At 33.5% G+C, this 22,420-nt stretch overlaps 1 protein-coding gene across 1 annotated transcript in view; it reads left to right on the top strand.

The window, feature by feature from the left end:
* The window catches only part of LOC126778113 (ABC transporter G family member 23-like), a 69,405-nt gene that overhangs the window by 30,075 nt on the left and 16,910 nt on the right, over positions 1 to 22,420 (top strand). The window contains exons 2-5 of the mRNA XM_050501506.1: positions 8,003 to 8,165; positions 11,326 to 11,485; positions 12,142 to 12,404; positions 21,566 to 21,656. Coding sequence (XP_050357463.1) covers positions 8,050 to 8,165; positions 11,326 to 11,485; positions 12,142 to 12,404; positions 21,566 to 21,656 — 630 coding nt within the window. The 5' untranslated portion in view covers positions 8,003 to 8,049. The remainder of the gene's footprint in view (positions 1 to 8,002; positions 8,166 to 11,325; positions 11,486 to 12,141; positions 12,405 to 21,565; positions 21,657 to 22,420) is intronic.

Raw genomic sequence — 22,420 nt, 5'->3', positions numbered from 1 at the left:
CTGCGGCAAGTTATACAGAAGACGGAGGAGTATAACCAGCCACTTTGCTTAGCGTTTGTGGACTATGAGAAAGCCTTTGATTCGATCAAAGCCTGGGCCGTGCTGAATTCTCTTCAAAGGTGCCAAATTGATTATCGATATATCAGGGTGTTAAAGTGCTTGTACGAGAAAACCACCATGTCGATCCGACTCCAGGATCAGAACTCAAAACCTATCCAACTGGAGAGAGGTGTAAGACAGGGAGACGTGATATCTCCGAAACTGTTTACCGCTGCATTGGAAGATGTTTTCAAGCTTCTGGACTGGAACGGACTTGGTATCAATATCAACAGCGAGTACATCACTCATCTTCGATTTGCCGATGACATTGTAATTATGGCTGAGACCTTGGAAAACCTCGGCACTATGCTCGATGACCTCAGCAGGGTTTCCCAACAAGTGGGTCTAAAAATGAACATGGACAAGACGAAAATCATGTCGAACATCCATGTTGCACCCACTCAAGTCAAGTTTGGAAATTCTGCACTAGAAGTTGTAGACAACTATGTCTACCTAGGTCAGACCATCCAACTAGGTAGGTCCAACTTCGAAAAAGAGGTAAATCGTCGAATTCAACTCGGCTGGGCAGCGTTCGGGAAGCTACACGATATCTTCTCATCCCAAATATCGCAGTGTCTCAAGTCGAAAGTCTTCGAACAGTGTGTGTTGCCAGTGATGAGTTATGGATCAGAGACGTGGTCGCTCACAATGGGCCTCATAAGAAGGCTCAAGGTCACTCAAAGGGCAATGGAGAAGGCTATGCTCGGAGTTTCTCTGCGAGATCGAATCAGAAATGATGAAATCCGCATGCGAACCAAAGTAACCGACATAGCCCGAAGAATTGCTAAATTGAAGTGGCAGTGGGCAGGCCCCCTACAAGGTGGACCGACGACTTAGAACGAGTCGCGGGAAGCCGTTGGATGCGGGCAGCGCAAGATCGGCCAACGTGGAAATCCTTGGGGGAGGAATTTGCCCAGCAGTGGACGTCTTTCGTATGATATGAATGATATGATGATGATGATGATGATGATGATACTTGAGCTGCGAATATCGGCCGAAGAACAGCAGAAACATAGTTAGAAAGAGCCGCTTCTATTGTACTATTAAGAGATCCGTTGCAAGAAAGATACCTGAACTCATTGACCAAGAAATACCGTATAAACTAGTCTACCTCCTATCCACAATTGCATCTGTGCTTAAAGCACAGCGGTACAGACTTGAATCTTAACAAAGCAAAAAGCCGGACACGATAATTTTCACTTGTTAAATTCTATGTCAAATCTAGTTACAATAAATTAAAATAATATATTTAAAAATTGAATGTGTATATTACGAAACAGATACACGAATAAATATGTGACCAATGGAAAGCCCCGAGATTATACACATAGTTATAACAAATGTAATCACACGTACATGTGTGGGTGTGGGAGAGCTCTCAGTGGGACAGTGGAAACAGGTTTGATGGCTCGGCCTCGTTTCGATACAAAATTCTGCACATATATCATATTTGCAGAACCTAAATTCATGCGTAAACATATTTTGTTTACAATTATCATTTAAATGTCAATTTTTGTTTACTCTTCCTATTACATCTAGTAGTACAACAATCAATTTGTAATTTATTTTTAATTTTATATAATTATATGTATATTTATTTATGTAAAATTTATTAGTTATCCTAAATTAGACTTTTATTGTATTAAACAGGCAGACTGTCATGTGGGTCATCTGATGATAATTTCTTACAAACTTTAAGAAACATTAACCACCCCTTAAGTCTTCAATGCGCAAACCAATCTTGAATACTAAGATTTCTTGTGTCTATAGTTAAACTGGCTATTACTGATATTTTACTATTTTAAACCTCATAGCAGCACTTCGTCCATGTTCTGGTGAGTGATACCTTCTACTACCATATACACGACTTGTTATTCTACTGCAGATTCAATTGATTTGGTTACAAGGGTATGCTAGTGGCAAGGCTAATTCAATCCATCATTGTGTTCCATGGTTGGCAACTAATTGACAATTAAATGGGTTACCATTCCATCAATCCACTATTTCGTTTACATTTCTAAATGGCTGTGTCCGTTGCTTCGTCTGCGTTGAACTCAGTTTGTGACAATTAGTCTTAATATTACTGAAATAAATATAACCTGTGTCACTTCGGAATAAAGTGTCTTTCTAATCGTGAAAGAATTATTAAAATCGGTTCAGTAGTTTCAGAGTTCATCCATTACAAACAAACACAAAAAAATTAAATCTTGTCGCTTTATAATATAAGTATAGATAAAGTATATAGTAAGTATTATAATTAGTATTATAAACTAAAAAAATATAGAAAATAAATATAGAAACTCCGAATAATTATAAAAATATTCGTTCTCTCGTCCAGTTCTTGATAAAAACATGATTATATAATTGAAGTGAATTGCCCATCATTTGCTGTTGCAAATTAATTCATTCCGAATCACGATTATGACGTCATAATAATCCCTACTAATATTATAAATGCAAAATTGAGTTTGTTTGTTACGCTTTCTTAAGTTTGACTCGTCAAGGGCATAGTAAAGATCAGAGGTTATCTAACACATGCAGGTGAAGCCGCGGGTGGATACAAGTTTTTTTTTTATATGCGCCGGGGTAGCAAATGACTCTACTCCACCTGATGGTAAGTGGTAGTAGAGTCCAAACGCGACGACGGCCAGTACAGTCGGGAAGAATGTTCTGTATTAGCCGTCCCCGCCTTACCGGCCCGCAAGATGCCTCTTCACGCCTCGTTTGAAGGAACCCGGGTTGTAAGAGGAGGGGAACACGTGAGCTGGTAAGGAATTCCATTTTTTGGAAGTGCGACAAAGAAAGGAGTTGCCAAATTTCTTGGTGCGTGATGGAATTGATGTCACAGTTAGTCGGTGACATCAAGAACCAGCTCGCGTGGACTTAAGAAGGAAGGGGAAGCAGAAATTAGAGAGAATAATTCTCATAATAATAAGTTTCTCATAAAAAAGAAACAGCAGCAATTTTTGTAAGAACTCTCTTCGTATCTCATTCGCAAAATGTTGAATATCGACTTACGGTGATAAGCGATGATGCGTGTATTTAAATGTTATAATTATTATTATTAATGTCGCATATCACTTTCTGGCATTTGACGATCATGTTTAAATGCGGTAATCGCAGGTTCAATCCCAGTCAGCAATAATTTATCTCATGCTCGGTGATTTCGCAAAACATCGTCAGGAAACCTGGATGTGTTTTATTGAACTGAAATTCTATCATATATGTATCAACCAACCTTCATTGGAACGTGACAGGGTAATCTTCAAACCTTCTTCTCAAAGGCAGAAGAGGCCTTAGCCCAGCATTGAAACATTAACATGTTGCTGGCTGTTAATTGACTTTTAATATGAAGGTTCAGTGTAGTGTAATGCTTTTGTTTGTGGATTGGAACCAGCATGTGGTTGAGTCAGTCGTTTTCCATAAAGGTTATTCGGCTTAATCTTATACAGCAATTACGACACCCATAGTTACGGGTGTCTATCCAATTCTGCCGGAACCACACAGCATATTTAATGATGTTTCAAATTAAAATATTTTTATGGTTGCAAGAAAGTAGACAGATTTGCAATTCATTTCATGCTCGACTTTGTAGGAAAACATCGCGATTAAACGTGCATATTTTTATATTTATACAGGTACCAGACAAGGCCCACTAGCATTAGTCCTACCCGGTACTATTGTAATAAGGTAGTTAGCAGATTGATGAGATATATTCAGAAATGGTAACGACTTGACACTTGAGTGATCATATTTGCCAATTCTTCTGCCTTCAGTACTTTGCGAATAGCTTCATTTTAAAAGGCTACTCACAGACCGAGAATACTCGAGCTCGGATGGGGGATCCCGGCTGCAGATGACGAGACATGAAACTTATCTAAAAATTGTGCTAAAATTCTGTTAATTAATCTCGCGCTCAGCGAACGAAAACAACGTCAGGAAACTTTCATTTTTCGGATAGAAATCTCACATGTGTGTATTCACCAATTCGCATTAGAGTAGGATGCTAGAATAAGCTTCAAACGTCCTCAAACGGAGAAAAGATCATAGCCCAGTTGTGGGACATTTATAGGCTGTTGCTCCACTTTTTACTATACACATAGAAACTGCACTTTTCAATTCGACCTTAAATTTTTACGGACACACATATAACAATAAAAATATATAGATCGTTTCGCTTATTTTCTCTAATGGATTTCTTATAATTAAATATTTTTATAATACCTTATCTGTGATAGAATTTTTATTAACTGGTTAATGTTATGCTTCTATGTTTAGTAAAAATGTTAATCATAATGATCATGTTACAAACGCGTTTCCAAAGCACGAGTATTTATGTCACTTCAAATGTACCACGAATAGTACAGAAGAAAAACCGCAATACAAACGTCCGTTTATATTTCCCGTATCGTACACGACACTAATGTTCACGCATGCGTGTTCAAGCAAAAACACTTCTTTTTTAATAAGTTTCAAACACTATCGTGAATGGATTTTTACTTTTACCCTCAATACCGAGATGTATCAGTAACCAGAACACTTGATTCTTCTTCAAGCACCGGCAAGTACCACTTAATTTTCTTATGCTTATTTTTTCATTTTATGCTAGGAAAGAAAACGTCGTTAGGAAATGCATTTGTCGAGTGAAAATATTCCTCATGTGTATACAATTCGCATTGGAGGAACGTGGTGTAATGAGCGCCGTGCCTACGCCTCAAAAAAGAGAGCCTTAGTTTATCAGTGGAAGATTTGTTTACCCTCAATACGTCGCATACCACGACGTCTAAGATACTTCGTACCTTCCGCTTTCACGCAGCTCAGAGCTTTTTAGCACTCAATAGATTACTTGAATTGAATAAACTTGGGCAACCATTTGGAAGATGTTACAATAAATTCCACAAATTGCTCGTTGACGACTTCCACAAAATCTTGTCATGTCGTGTCACACTTATATTTTTTTTATTTATATCATATGTACATATATGTGAATAACTGTGCCTAATATTTACAAACAATAATACAGACTTACTAAATACATCGACCTTAAATATTAAGGTACGAGGCTGTTGTACATATTATATTTACATAATAACTTTATTATTATAAGTTGCGCGTCGTGGTTTCACTCACACCGACGCTATGTACCTACGAAACCAAGTACATTAAAGATGTTGATCAATGTGATGTATGTATGTAGTGCGTTTGTAATGAGGAAAACCCTGACCGATATCGGTCGAAATGATTATTTTAAAGGGGAGACTAACTGCACAGAATTTATTATAGTAGATACATATGTGTGCGCAAAACACAAGTGTACTTTCTATCTCTTGATTCTTATAATCCGATGGGACGGCCATTTGGACACAACTGGAAAGAGTGCCCAAAACAAAAGATTTCAAGTCGGGCCACTTTCCAACCTTACTCCGCCGTCAACCTAACTCGAGATGCTATTGATAATTCCTTGAAACTTAATAACTCTTTTATTGACTCGACCTGGGGTCGAACCGACACAGGCTTAGCAGTCATTTAAGCAACCAACGAGCGAGTTATTTTTAAATGTTCACGCTAACAATATTATACATATTAACTACTAATTACATATGTTTGTATATATGTATAGATATACACAAACACACAAAGAAGTACATAATTATGTATAACTAATTAATTATTTATTCATTGTGCAGCTATCGCAAAAATATTAATATACATATAATGTAATAATTTTGACTTACTGTGACCATTATTATTATATAACATTCTGTAACAAATATAATTATATTTGTTACAGAATTAAGTTTATTTATTTTTAATTACTAATATGTATGTTTGTTAACTAGGTTTAACTGATTTGGCTTAATAGGACAGCCGATACACATTCTTTCGAGCAACGTAATGGCGCAAGTTTCAAATTAGCCTTTGATCTATGTTTAAAAATTATCGAGCACCGTCGATCTAATTATTAATCGAAATAACTAATGAACTAAGCAATACCGATTAAGCGAGCATTAAAAACCGCACTAATACTCGCTCGCCTCGTGCTATCACGCGGTGAGGCAGGCGTGTGCGTGTTCGATGCGTACATTCATGAAAACTGTAAACGATTTCTGGGTTCCATGATATTGAGATATGTTTATGTGTAAGTTATCCCCGTTCTTTTTTTTTAAAGAATAGGAAGGTGGACGAGCATATGGGCCACCTGATGGTAAGTGGTCACCAAACGCCCTTAGACATTGGCATTATAAGAAATGTCAACCATCGCTTATAGCCAATGCGCCACCAACCTTGGGAACTAAGATTTTATGTCCCTTGTGCCTGTAATTACACTGATTCACTCACCCTTCAAACTGGAACACAACAATATCAAGTATTGCTGTTTTGCGGTAGAATATCTGATGAGTGGGTGGTACCTACCCAGACGAGCTTGCACAAAGCCCTACCACCAGTAAATTTCTGAATTTTATGACGTCAGAGTAAAGTAACATTGCCAGCCTGTACATGTCCTAACGCTGGGCTACGGCCTTCTTTTGAGAAGCTTTGAAACCTATCCATGGTGATTAAAAGACGTCTAATCACACTTATCATTATTTAAAATTAAATAAATACGAGAAGAAAATAAAAACTAGCAGCACCTAACATCCGTCTAGGCAAAATCTATTCGATCTTTTTTTGTTAAAGGTGGTTTATAACAAAACGTCGCAAATACTTTCGCTTTGTCAAATAATAAATTTTATAAGATAAGGCGTATTAGTCGATATAAGGTTGAAAAATAGATGGCAAAAAGCATTGAGTTAGTATTCATCGATTCGAGAATGCAGATTTTATAATAATTTAATTAAACTACTTACATATGTGTGAAACATGTAAGTAATGGAGTTTTTATCGATTATTATCATACGAATTAGCATTTTGCTTAAATTAAAGGCGGAACGCGGTTTATAAATTTTTTGCTTCGTTTCCTAACTTAAAATTATAAAGCAAATAAAACTAGAAAATTAATTTGACACAAATTGTAATTAATGTTTAAAATTTATTAATAAACTACTTATTCAAGCAAGATCTTAAATGCACTTTTAAATCATTTTAAAAGATTAAATTTAATTTTAAGCTCCCACCGTTTCGAATTTAGATTCTATCGAGAACCAGACAAGAAATATCTCTCTTTTTAACAATAAAAAAATTACATGTAATTTGTTAAAGTCTACCATATGCAATTATAGGAAAGCTTTCGTTGGTTAAATAAATATAATATTTTTGTAACTGTAGTGTATATATGAACCAGCTTAAAAACTGAGCGTTAATTTATTAGAGTGGAGTCTTATTAAAGCATTGCCCAAATATGCGTTTGGTATGAACATCTCTACAAACGAAAAATAAAGTATACGCGCCACGTACATACAAATGAGGAGAGCGGCGGAGAGGGGCATGAGGGAATAAACAAGCGTCATGCTCTTTGAAGTCACGCCATAAGAGCTGGTCTTACACCTGACGCAATCAATGTTTCACATAAATAATAAAGGTAGTCTCTGAATGTTTAATGGTGTCTCCTTGCTTGACATACGACAACACATACACCTAAGTGCCCACACATATATAAATAGCATATACATACACACATTACACGTATGAAATACTTAATGAACCAATGTATTCGTTAAAGCAAATATTAGTTTTAATTAAACTGACATTAAATAATTATAACATGATGATAAAAAAGATACTTGTTTGAAATTTTGGTTTCGAACCCACAATCGTCGGTTAAGATTCACGTGTTCAAACCATTGAACAACTTTAATAAAAATTATATTAGAATGAAAAATTGTATTGAATTTAATAATATGTAAATATATTTAAAGACATTAATGAAATGTTTCATTAATATTTATACGTACATTTGTTCCAGGTAATACGAAAACGATGTTCTCATAACCTGGTACCACAACATTAAAGATGGCCGTGCCAGCTGTGGTGGTGAAGCGCGCCTACAAGTACTATGGACGGCAGAACAAGGCAGACTACAAGCCGGTCTTACAGTACTTGGATATGACAGTTGAAAAGGGCATTATGTAAGTAGTATTTTTTAAATTTATATTAGGTAGCCAGACTGACAAATGGGTCAGGTAATGATGATCATCGCCCATATACATGGGGACTGTAAGAATAATTTTTACATCATCAATGCTCCACCACCCTGGGAATGTCTTATGCTATGTCTCTTGTGCCTGTACTTACTGACTCTTACTCGATCACTCAAAATAAAATAAACGAAATAAGTCCTCAATTTAAACTAATAGGTTACGCTATAATCAAGGTATAAAAACCTTTTATCAATATAAGAGTGTCGCTGATGAGATTCCAATGAAGTTTGCTAATCTATCTATTAAATAATATGACTGTGAGGCAAATATTGTCATCGTTTATCTATATTATTATAGCAGACCACGAGCTTCCATTTATTGGGGCATTAGATATTTATTGGTCCTTTTTTATTTATGATAGGTATTAATTATCAAATGTCAAATGGACCACCTGATGCTATTTATATTGCTGATGGAAGCTGTGAAGTTAACAAGTTAGACAGACTCGAATTCCGTGATAAAATGACACTCTCTTAAGCCCTATATCTACTCCCTTTTTTTGCGTGGCGCGTATACTACAATTCGTTGCTATATATTATTAATAATAAATAAATAATAATCAAGAATATTTATATATATATATATACTTATTATTAAGGAAACTCTGTTTTTATAACAAAAATAAACATAATTGTATGTATCTTTTCCATTTTAATAGTGCTATTTGTCATGATCAAATTATCATAATATATTATGTAGTAATTTTATATAAAGCATGAATATGTAATCAAGAAACTGAATTCCTTATAAAAACCATAAAAATAGATAAAATGTAAATATGTATTTCGTCTCTAAAGTTATATATTATATACATAGGTAATTTAGTATATGAAATAAATTAATAAGATTATATTATAAAAAGTAGCCTAAAATTCTCCTACTATTCTATCAATATTCTTTCTATTCCAGTCAGTGTGGATTTTTACCTTGCAAAGATTATTTTGCAATTTTCAAATTTGTCGTTTCGGTTTGTACTCTGGTGAAAAAATCCAAGTTTATGACCTTGAGATGTTTTCGCTCGCGCCGCCATCTTTGATGAAAGGTGCCAAAATCTGGTTTTTTCAATATAATAACTCAACGGCTCAAGTAGGATCTACTTCTAAAAACGTTCAATACAAACTTGACGAGAATAAAATTTCACACTTTTTTTGTAAGTCGCACATGTGACACAGCTTAGCAGCGCAAAGATGAAAAATTGTTAACAAAATCTTCAGTTTTTCTTGGTTTTCGAAAGAATAAATAACATTATATTATTTTTACCGCTTTTCCACACTAAAACAAGATTATATGGTGAAATGTATTCCAAATGAATAATAACAATAATATCCTGGGACATTCACACGGCCATCTGATCCCAAACTACGCAGAGCTTGTACTATGGAAACCAGACTACTGGTTCACTACATATACTACTATTCTTTTGTAAATACATACTTGTATAGATAATTACACCCAGACTCAGGACAAACAGATATGTACATGCACACAAATGTCTATCCTAGTGGGAATCGAAGCCACAACCTTTGGCGTGAAAGGCAAATATTTATCAACCACGCCAACCGGCCCATCAAATTGAAATAGCTATTATTATCAATAATATGATATTCAACGAGAACATTTCAATTCTTGTTTGGTGGGTTCTGTGCAGATGTTTTCAAAAGCAGCTATTTACAGAAGGTATGCCTGCCGTTATACCTGCCTGCTGTATAAAACGTTTTGATCATCAAGACATCAATTTCCCTCTGCTCAACGTTCGCATATATGTAAATGTAGAATCTACATTTCGAACCGGAGATAGCGTTACATTTAATATAATTAATTTTAAAAAATAATAACAATTAATTTAAATAAAAAATTTTATACCGGTTTGAAGGGTGAGTGTGTTACTACTGGCACAAAGGACATAACATATTAGTTCCCAAGGTTTGTGGTTTGTCGCGATGTAAGGAACGGTTAATATTTACTGCAGTGCAAATGTCTCTGGGCGGTGGTGACCACTTACCACCAGGTGGTCAATTTACTATGTGTATGTGCAAACTTATGCATTATAATGTACATAATATTTATTATTAGTTTTGCCACTTTTAAGAACGTCATGATCGAAGTAAATTTTTTTTCTTTATAAAACTCGTCTGGTTTTTTATGTCTTATCTCTCTTCATAAGGCTTTATAACGCGTAAAATTTATAATTAATCCGCTACATAATGAAATTAAAACGAATAAAAAAAAGTCAGCCAATCATAAAAGTATGTTGTTTACGTGAATATTTTATTATTCATTTAAGTTTAAAGCCTATATTAAGATTAAAGAGATGGCATTAAGGTTTTATAATTTATGACGCTCGTAAGCATTGCTATAGGTAACTTAAGAAAATATTCTGAGCTCAGAGGTAAATATGAAGTAACAGGGAAGCGTATGCGCGGAAACAGTAATTGTCACACGAAAATGTGTTGAAATGTTATTGTTGTTGGAAGCAAAGACAGCAGTTGGAATGCGTATCTGCAGCATGGCTGGCCAATCACGCCCCAGCAAACGGCTTCTTAAATTTATTGTGAGGACAATAAAGGTGTCGTAACAATCATTTCAAATGTTTTGTTTTTTCGATCACCAACGACTTGTCTGCTGCAATAATATACAATACTGCTAATTGATTAAATTCCAGAAAATTCATAACTTGGTGTTGTTATAACCTCGAAACATTAATTTATTGTAATTTTGATTTATTTTAATAATACTTAGTTGCATTAATAATATATTTAAAGATCTAGATAGGACATTTTTAAACCTGTTGCAAAATCTCGAAGCAAAACGAATTTGAGTTTAAGTCACTTAAATTCTAGTTTAATTTTGTAACGACATTGCAAATCTCAAGAACGTCTCGTTTTCATTATGTTTAAGACAACATTATTGCTCTTAATATTTTAAAATTAAATTAATTGGTCACTGAGCATATATTCCGATGAATCCTGGGCCTCTGAGTACACTCTGCGTTTAACTTCTAACTTCTCAATTATAATCAGTAGAGTTTTATATAAAACTGAAGGTTAAAATTGTTAATCAGAATATTAACAATGCCTTTGAATTCCAGATATGGTCTCCTTGGAGCATCTGGCTGTGGAAAAACGACATTACTATCATGTATTGTTGGTAGACGGAAACTTGACAGCGGAGAAGTGTGGGTACTCGGTGGTAAACCAGGAGAAAAAGGGAGTGGTGTTCCTGGACCAAGAGTTGGATACATGCCTCAGGTAAAATAGTTATCCAATATTACATTTAATTATAATTTGATTATATTGACCCTTATTTGTAACTCGCACATAAAAAAATGGTATCACGATCACGCACATACGATCTTAAAATATTAAAATCTCCCAACAATTATTGTAAATAAAATTATATAGAGCGTTAAATATAGTTTAGAAAGGATTTTTGAAAGTAGTTTTCCTTCGATCTATTGATTTTTTTATGTCTTTTAAAATATCTTGAAAATAAAAGATTATTTTAACGAGCAACGCCTTGACAATAAGTTAAAATCGAGGCTACAAAATAAAAAAATCGGCTTAACTTGTTATGCTATTTTAGATTATCGTATTCCCTTCTCGTATTTTTCCGTATCTTTTAACACGATATTTTGTTCCTTAAATAATTTATTTTTATTTTTTAATTACACCATTTAATTTCCTTATTGCCATTGCTATTAGCTTAAGCCGGTTATATTGCAGAATCAAAATGTACTATTTTTTATATAGTTGGTTCTATTTTTTTCTTGACGTACTCGTAATTATTAAAATGCAAGGCAATAATACAGTATTTATGTTAATTTCTTGTATTTTCAATAGATAGAATTAGTATTTAAAAATATTGTTTTATTTATATGAACTTTAATATAAACTTATTTTATTAGGACATTGCCCTCGTTGGCGAGTTTACTGTCCGTGACGCCGTTTTCTACTTCGGAAGAATATATGGTATGAAGGCGCAGAAGCTAGCAGAACAGTTTGAATTTCTCTTGAATCTTCTAGATTTGCCTAGTGGCAGTCGACTTATAAAGTCATTGTCTGGAGGACAGCAAAGAAGAGTTTCACTGGCTGCCGCGTTGGTTCATGATCCTGAATTATTGATATTAGATGAACCGACAGTAGGGCTGGACCCTGTCTTAAGAGAACGGTGAGTAGCTTTTGCATTAATTTGTTTTGTTATAACATTTTATTCACGTTTTAAACAACATACCATGCTCAGCTTCCTCTGGAATACATTTGGCAGAACCATATCAGAAAGTATTAATGTTTAATGTAAACCCTTGTGGATGGTACCACAAACAACTATACCGTATATCTCTTGCAATATTCACGGATTGAAAAATATGCTGAAAACGATAAATAAGTAAAATTTTTCGACATTCATAAACTAAGGTTATGAGTTTCATATAGTTAGTTAATATTATCTGTAGATTTTAATTAATTGTATAAACAATTCACTAAAACTTACATCTTTGCCTTAAACAATCAAAAATAACATAAATTTTAGTGAAGTAAAAAAAAACATAAGCGTTTTTTCACTTATCTTGAAAATAATTCGGTATATTATAAATATTACAATTACTTTACTAGTTACCAGTTACCTTGTCTTGTGAACTTAAATATTCGCTAAGCAACCTATTTTTCTCGTTTATCAATTCAATAAATTGAAGTCACGGCCGCCAACAATGTAGGCAAGTCAACTAGTTTGAAAAGCGTGATGATAAAATTTATTTGCCATACCTTCACATTTATAAGGATTTCGCTGTCTCGATTTTGTGATATGATAGCTCAGGTTTAATACATTGAGACAACTATTTAAGCATTTTTCAATCATGTCTTGGACATAATATTAAGCAATAAATCTCTGTTAATAATGTACAAGATAAAGATGTATTTTTTTGTTTTTCGTCAGTTAGAGAATATTTTATTTGAATTTTAAGTTAGCCTATAATTGACATATATTTTGTTACAATATTATTATATAAACAATAAGACAATGTTTTTCTAAATATATAACGTTGATTCCCTAATGAATAAAATAAAAATATTAATAAATAATAACTCCGCGTAAATAATTATTTTAATTTAATGTCTTTAAAATTACAAGCAATTCAAGTAAGGATTAATACCAAAATACGACAAATGCTAGCAAAATTTATAAATCGTTCCGATTAAATATTTAACGAATATTATTTACATATATTATTTTACTTAACTATTTAAGATGATTACGATCTCATCTCATTCAACTCCATAAAAACTAGATTTCAAGTGCAACTTTGATATGAAACATCATCAGCGTTAATAAATTATATATTTTTTGTTTTAATGCTCTAATTATATAATTAAATATCATTTTAATTGAACTTTTCTAAGAATTCAAAAACTTAACACTTGGCGTGTATACGGCATACAAATAAACAGACATCATGGTTAGTTACGCCATATGTTCAAAATAGTTTTGTTGTAAACACACACTACACTAACAGTCTGTTAATGTCTCACTGCTGGGCTAAGGCCTCCTCTCCCTTTTGAGGAGAAGGTACTTTTGGAGCTTATTCCACCACGCTGCTTCAATGCGGGTTGGCAGAATACACATGTGGCATAATTTCAATGAAATTAGACACATGCAGGTTTCCTCACGATGTTTTCCTTCACCGTCAAGCACGAGATGAATTATAAACACAAATTAAGCACATAAAAATTCAGTGGTACTTGCCCGGGTTTGAACCCACGATCATCGGTTAAGATTCACGCGTTCTAACCATCTCGTTGGCCAACCAACTAGGCCATCTCGTTGTTGTAAACATTTTCTCGTTGTTGTCTCATTGTTGTAAACAGTGCTAACCTAAATATTTCTCTAAATGACACATTAAAAAAGGACTCTTCTAAACAGCAATATTTTTACTCTTATTAAACCTTCTGTAATTATTCCTTATATTATCAAGACACCTGACGCTAGTTCCAATGAGAGCCTTGTCATGGGTCACGTGCTATGATATTGGCCCTGTCGCATATCAGCTATTGAATTATTTTTTTGTTACTTGACGAAAATTCAAAAAAAAAAATAACACCCCGTCTGATTGCCTCCACTACTGACGGAAAGGCTGGTACATTTATCGTCCAAATAATCTGAATTGCCCATGTGAGAATGCTGCGAGCAACCCGTTCACCAATCCCTGGTGTCATATAATTTGCAGAAATTATTTCAAAATTTTGACATACATATATAATATATTGCCAACAATAACAAAAAAATAAATTTGCTATACTGAAAAATACCAGTTTCAGAAACGCTGATGAAACTAAGATTTACTAAACTTTAATCTAAATTATCAATACGTGACCAATGAGCGTAAAGTATGAGTCAGATTAGTTAATCTCACTTTGATCATTATTGCAAAAACTGGTGGTGACTAATCTTAATCACATACATGAGATTGCTATATTTTTAGATTTCCGAAATAGAGTTTTTTATAAAGTGGTCCTACGTCTTTTAACTCAAATCCCATGTTGGCCCAAAAAAATAATTTGGGTGTTTCTGTTATGGTATTCTCACTAGCAGCAAAGGTTGGTTAGTGGGAGGTCGTAATGTTGATTGCTTTGACTCAAAAAGGTAAGTCGTTGGTCCTGCGCCTCAAATCTTTTCAGTCACTTCCATTGAATGAGGGAATAGATTGCACCTGTGTTTGTCCATACATTTTATCGCTGTAATATATCCTGCATAGTTGGCAATTGTTCGTTGAGAATGAGAAACGTAACCAAAATGGCCACGATAGCCAGGGAATTATCATAATTTATGTACCATTTCAACGAAATGTATTAGGTATTTCATTCAAATATTTATTTAAAGTAGAAAGACCACTAAGGAAGTTGAAATGATCAAGTATATTATTTTAAATATGTATAAAACATATAAGTGAAGGTGCATATATTTACATAAAACAAATATTCGCTTTAAAATATATATGAAAACCTTCGTTTTTAATTTAAGTTAATTTAAATTTGATTACACGATGATTACACGAATACACGTGACTCGTACAACTTGATCTCGCTCGCTTATTAAACTAGCTATCTGGCCCGTCTTCGCGTGGATTAAATTGTGTTTTTATTTTGTGATGTTTTTATAATTCAATTTTCAAAATACCAAACGGTCATTATTATTTTAAATAAAAGTACCTATTTTACCTACACTGTTATGACAGGAATTTGATTTATATTGTATTTCATTAAATAAATAAAAATATCACGACAATTTTCTTTTATGGTAAATGATTCCCATCACCTATAGAAACTTACATCCTTTTAAACTTACATACCTTTCAAATCTGAACGCTGCAACTGAATACTGACCTGATAATACGACCTCTCCATCCTTATATACACGGGTCCCTGTACCTGTAATATAATGGTTTGATGTTTGACTATAGATTCTATAGATATCCTAACCCTATCAAAATGCATTTTTCTTCTTATCTACCCGAGCAAAGCCGGGACAATTAGCTAATGTTATATGGCCAAGATTAAATTACTAAGGACATTAATAATACGTTATACAAGATGACCTTCGAATTTAATTTTCGCATAATAAAGTAAGTGCAAGAAATGTGCGATAAAAAATCTGATATAGTTAATGATAATATTAATTTATATTATTATTATATATATTTATATATAAACGCATATTAAAATAAATTAAAAGAGATACGATTATTTATAATAGTTTTATATACTTGTCAAACATTTTGTAATATTGCTTTATTTTATCGTTTTATGTTTTTTTTAAATATCATTTGCTGAAAAATTTGGTTCTCCGGGACCCCACTTAGCTGCTTATACTGCTTACCCTAAAACCTTCCAACACCACAAAACTTGCGAACAGACGCACAGCATAGGTTTCCATTTTAACATAATAATTAACCTCATGAAATTAGTACACGTTAATTACAATACCTTATTAAGTGTCCATATGTCGCCACTTTGATTAATAAGTATATTCCTCAAATAGATGCATTTAATTGCTTAGCTTAATTGCGACTGGTTTGTCCTTAACTTGTATAATATATATTAATTGATCTAAGCAGGTTAGCTGATATTGATTTAATTAAAAATAAATTCGCAAGTAAATATCAATGTTTATTAATTTTTAGTCCCAATAACATTCCACACACCTTTATACTAGTTTTTGTTTTAAAATTTTATAATTATTTATATGAATATTAAAATCTCATATTTAGGTTATTTCTTTTGTTTTGTATAATACGTTATATATAATGTAGCATCCTGTGGCTTAACATATATTGTTTATCAAGAAATAGAAATCGGCAAGGTGATTATAACATTTTTCATAACGGTGGGTACTGTAGGTTGTGTTCCTAAGATATATCGATTATTTTTCAATAAATAAAATGAAATACTTTATTGTTCACAAAATAAAAATAGAAAATACATTTAGTGTCCTTCAACGGTTACAAGCGCCCTAACTAGGCCGAGCCTGTGTCTCAGACGCTAGTCTCTTCCGATGACGCTATGCAATATATTTTAAACGTGACTTGCAAAAATGTATTGTATCTTAAAATTAGAAGATTATTCTGTTGTTGGTAGTAGTTTATTTATGATAACAAAACTATTTTCATCTACCGACTTATTTATCAATAAATAGCCCAAGAAAGAAAGCCGCAATACGTAACAATGGTATTCATTATGTGCGGTTTATCATTCGGAAGGGGTATAAAGTGAAATTGCTAATATTTTATATGTTTTGTATGAGTAAATCCACGGGCCCAATTATACTAATGTATAACGATTACGAAGCGTTCCCGATTCAATTCTAATCCAACTTATGTATGTCATGTATTTATTAACCATAACGTACATTTAAAATTTATTTGTCTATGTCATTTGCAATTTTTTAATTGCAAAATAGCTGACATGCTCAAACTCGATGTAATTAATAAGTGTCACAAGTGCAGAAAAATGAGCATCTTTTATTTAAATATAAAGTCGAGGAAATGGGCCAGCATAGTAAATGGTTACCATCGACCATAGACAGCGTTATAAGAAATATTACTACCATCGTCAATGCGCCACTAACCTTGGGAGCTAAGATGTTATATCTCTTGCGCCTGTTACACTTAACCATCCTTCAAACCGAAACACAACAAGACCGTCACGGTAGCATGCGAAAGCGATCCCGTGGCGCTCTTCGCTACGAAGGAAAGTTTACCACTGGTTTTTTAGTGGGTATTCCGATTTTCGGGGTGCACTCGACGCCTTGGACACTGGCGAGCCCCACATACCCCACCCCCTTTCCCGTGGGGGAAACGCGTAACGCGTTTTTCCAGCGTTACAAAAAGGGTGGTACAACAGACGGGCTTGTACAACACCAACCCAGTAAAATCCTAAAGAAAAAGGTATAGGAATATTTCTAACTTGAACCCCAAGGATAGGCTACTTTTTGTAATATCTGCCCCCTAACGAGCAGGTGAAGCCGGCGGCGAAAATTAATCTGATATAAATTGTGAAACAAATCATTGCACTATGTCTTTGAAGCCGTTGTGGGCGGAATCGGTCGAGCGGTCAGATCATCGCGTGTCAGTTTCTTGCGAGCACATAATGATAAAATCACATGAAAATTAAATATAAACTGTATTGTTAAATCTATAATAATTAACGATGATGAGAATGTTCGTGTAATGATTAGTTTGAAGCATTGTTTATAGGTGTAATATTTATCGACACAACGATAATATCTCTATTGTTTCAAACAAAATAATGTAACAGCCGTTAATGTCCCACTGCTGGGCTAAAACACTTATAACACGTGACTCTTGTCGTGACGTGTTGTGTTTAATTAGTGTTGTTAAGTACTTAATTAGTTTTATATTAAGCTGTCGTGAGGAAGTTGCATGGTAAAGTAACAGCCTGTTAATATCCCACTGCTGAGCTAAGGCCTCCTCTCCCTTTTGAAGAGAAGGTTTGGAGTTTATTCCACCACGCTGCTCCAATGCGGGTTGTTGGTAGAATAAACATGTGGCACAATTTCAATAAAATTAGACACATGTAGGTTTCCTCACGATGTTTTCCTTCACCGTCAAGCACGAGATGAATTATAAACACAAATTAAGCACATGAAAATTCAGTGGTGCTTGCCCGGGTTTGAACCCACGATCGGTTAAGATTCTTGCATGTAAGGTAAGTTGCATGGTAAATTAATGTATTCAGTTATATTTTATATCTTAAATTATATTCTAGAATTAAATTATATATAGTCATTTAAAACTAAGTAAGATATATGTCATATAAGAGCGAAGGTTAAATTGCTAATATTAGAACATCATTAACATATTATAGAAGGTGACCTTCGATATTATTTAAACACGCTATAAAAGTAAGTGCTAAATTGTGCGATAAATAATCTAAAATAATAATATGAATTTATAAATAAAAAATACACGCGTATAAAATAAATCAAAAGAATACGATTAATTAAAATACAGCCCAGCCGAAACATCCTGTCATTTTTTACACGTGCCGTTTTATATTATTTATCAAATATTTTGAAATATTGCTTTAATCTACCGTTTTAACATTTCTTTAAAATATTAAATGCTATTGACTTGCCGAAGGGTGTGAATTCGATTCCCACCCAGGACAGACATTTGTCTGCATGAACACATGTCCGTTTGTCCTGAGTGTGGGTGTAATTATCTATATAAGTATGTATTTACAAAAGAATAGTAGTATATGTAGTATATCAGTTGTATGGTTTCCATAGTACAAGCTCTGCTTAGCTTGGGATCAGATAGCCGTGTGTGAATAATGTCCCAGGATATTATATAAAAAATGCTGCAAATTTTGGGTCTCCGGGATCCCACTCAGCAGCTTAAACTGCCTATCTTAAAACACTTCATTGAATTTACGACTCCATGAAACATGCGAGCTGCAGACGCACAGCTTGGATTTCCCATTTGTGTTTTAACACAATTAACCTCAAAATTACACAGTCACAATTAATTACAGTAACAGGCTGTAAAGGCCCACTGCTGGGTTAAGGCCTCTTCTCCTTTTTTGAGGAGAAGGCTTGGAGCTGATTCCACCACATTGCTCCAATATACATGTGGCAGAATTTCAGTGAAATTAGACATATGCTGGTTTCCTTACGATGTTTTCCTTCACCGTCAAGCACGAGATGAATTATAAACACAAATTAAGCACACGAAAATTCAGTGGTGCTTGCCCGGGTTTGAAGCCATAATCATCAGTTAAGATTCACGCGTTCTAACCATTAGGCCGTCTCGGCTAGTACTACTAGTACTAGGCTCTCAAAATTAGTACAAGTTAATTACAAGGCCTTATCAAGTGCTCATATATCCACTTTATATCATAAGTATATCCCTCAAATAGACGCATTGAATTGCTTACCTTAAGTGTGACTGGTTAGTCTTTAACTTGTATAATATATATTAATTGATCAAAGCAGGTTAGGTTAGGTTAAATATTACGCAAGTTAATATCAATGTTTATTCAATTTTAATTCCAATAACATTCCACACACCTTTATACTAGTTTTTGTTTAAAACTCATACAATTCTGTATATGAAGATTAAAAGGTCCTATTTACGCTCTTTCTATTGTTATGTTATTTTTACATTACGTTGTTACGTTACGTTGTACATAATATAGCATCAAGTGACTTAACATACATTGTTATCAAGGAATGGAAATCGGCAAGATGATTATGACATTTTCGCTCCATAACGATGGGTACTGTAGATTGTGGTCCAAATAAAAGTAGAGTATTTTTCAATGTGGTATTCATTATAAAGTGAAATTGTGAATATTTGTTTTTGTATAAGTAAGTCCAGTTCAAAATTAAAACATTGAACGTAAACTACGTTATATTTTTAAGGATTGCGTCTGATCAAAAGCATACATTTTTTTCGATGGAAAATCGCGAAATTATCTGTAATCTTTTTCAATTTTTCTGATTTATGGTTAAATGTTATGGTTACAAATAATATAGGGCTGCCTTTAGAGTTTTTTTGTCAAGCACTTTCGTTTTTTTTAAAACGATATAATTCACAAAAAAACATTTCCTATCACCCATGCTGCAAATATATATTTGTTTTTTTAGTCGCTACGACGCAGTTTTGTATTAGTTAAGAGAACTATACCATATTCTACAGAATAAATTGTAAATATATACAACACAAAAAATATAAATAGTACTGCCGTTCAATATAAACAGAAAAACATAAAAAATGTGATCTTGTAGCAAGAGAGGCGTGAAAGTGAAATCTAAAATTTTGCTAGCAAAGCTGAGGCTAAAGTATTTTTTCAAATAGGATATAAGTTCTTGAAATTTATGCATTCAAAGAAACGATTTTTCAGCTTCATAAATAAGTATATATAAGCATATATATGCCCCTTATAATTGATGATTAAGACCTCGTAACAATTAGATAAAAAATGTATAAAAAGGTAAGATCGTATGATAACCTTATAAGGTAAAATGACTCGCTTCGTTTTATTTCCATCAGCAGCTTAGTGTTGTGATGATTATAAACCGCTAATTAGTAGCATCTTGATATTTTTATCTTGAACTAACACTTGAGCAAGGTGCAATCGATGTAAATTTGATTATAGTTTTTTTTTCTATATATAAAAGTTCGTCCTATTCTACTACTAAGTACAAACTATCGCATGACCAGAATGCTTTGTTGGTCTAGATGCTAGCTTACAATGCTCCGGACTTTGTATTCCGGAGTTCCAACCCAAAGTTTGCACAACTTACTTAAATTATTGGAAGTCTTGAAAGTGTCAGCAGCAGCCTGGTGTCTGGAAGTCAATAGTGTTAAATTTCCATGTCTCGGTATGCACGTAAAAAGTAGGTCCTGCAATTATCTTTTTCCGTTCGTGTCTGATTAAATGTCTTTTCTTGTTATGATGAGGGAATAAGCTGCTCTTGTGTTTCCGCACACACTTGAGCATAATATTATGATGTCTGCCCCGCGGAGATACTCGAGGAGAGTCGTAATTTCCATTGAGTATGCTGTGTGACCGGCGTGAACGAAATCATTAGGTTAGGTATCTGTCAAGTCCTACATCATCCTATATAATCCATCGGTAATAGTATAATACTGTATAAATTTAGCCAAAATAACTCCTCTATTAACGAGCCAAGTTTTAATAGAATCCCTTTTTAAAGTATTATAAATCTCTATCTGCCCCCCTCATTTTTGGTCCTGACTTTGATCTATGTATTTCTGTTTTTCAAAAATTATCCAAGTTATATTTTTTCAGAATCTGGGAGTACCTGGCTGGACTGGCCAGGGGAGGCACGACGGTTATAATAACGACGCATTACATCGACGAGACGAAACAGGCTCATAAGGTATGATGTTAATAATAATAGCTAGTAATTGCCCAGAATACAAAGGTCTATTACAGATAAGAATGAATCCTTTGAAATGTGTATGTTGAAATATAGGTTTTGTTTTAGATTTTAATACAAAGAGAGAACAAAAAAAGGTTATTTAAAAATTTAACTCGAATAGCAGATAAAAAAAAATTCATTGAAATTTTTTCGAATTAAAATATAATTCGCCCATAATAACATCCATCAACGGCTCTGAACGCTAACATAAACGATAATCATTATTATTCTGTTTCCATCCCTTTTATTTCATTGTCAATAGCTATTGAACAAAAAAAAGATAATCGTTTGAGAAGCAAAGGATAAAAAAGGACAGTAATATTTAATCTTTGCCTATATTTTATACATTTATATTATACAGACAAGAACATGAAATTTACGTCACATCTATAATCTAAATTGAAACCGGGTGGAACTGCGCAGCGCAACTCTTTATAATAATATTATATACTAAAATATTTTTCGAAGCGCAAAGCGCTGTCTTCTGGTTTAGTTTGTGTATTAGTTTAGTAGTTTTATCAGTCAGGCACTAAAAAAAACTCCTTTACATTAATTATAGAAGATAGATATGTCACGTCATATAAGAAGTCGTAAAACTCAATATATGACGATCGTATTTATCAACAATGTTTCTATAATTAATGGCTTTTGTGACGCGATTCATCATGTTAATGAAAAAAATGCTTAATGAGGTAGGTTTATTTAGAATATAGCTAAATTGC

This window comes from Nymphalis io, chromosome 25 (genome assembly GCF_905147045.1).
Source record: "Nymphalis io chromosome 25, ilAglIoxx1.1, whole genome shotgun sequence".
In the NCBI taxonomy this organism is placed as follows: Eukaryota; Metazoa; Arthropoda; class Insecta; order Lepidoptera; family Nymphalidae; genus Nymphalis; species Nymphalis io.
This window is presented reverse-complemented; position numbering and strand designations above follow the sequence as displayed.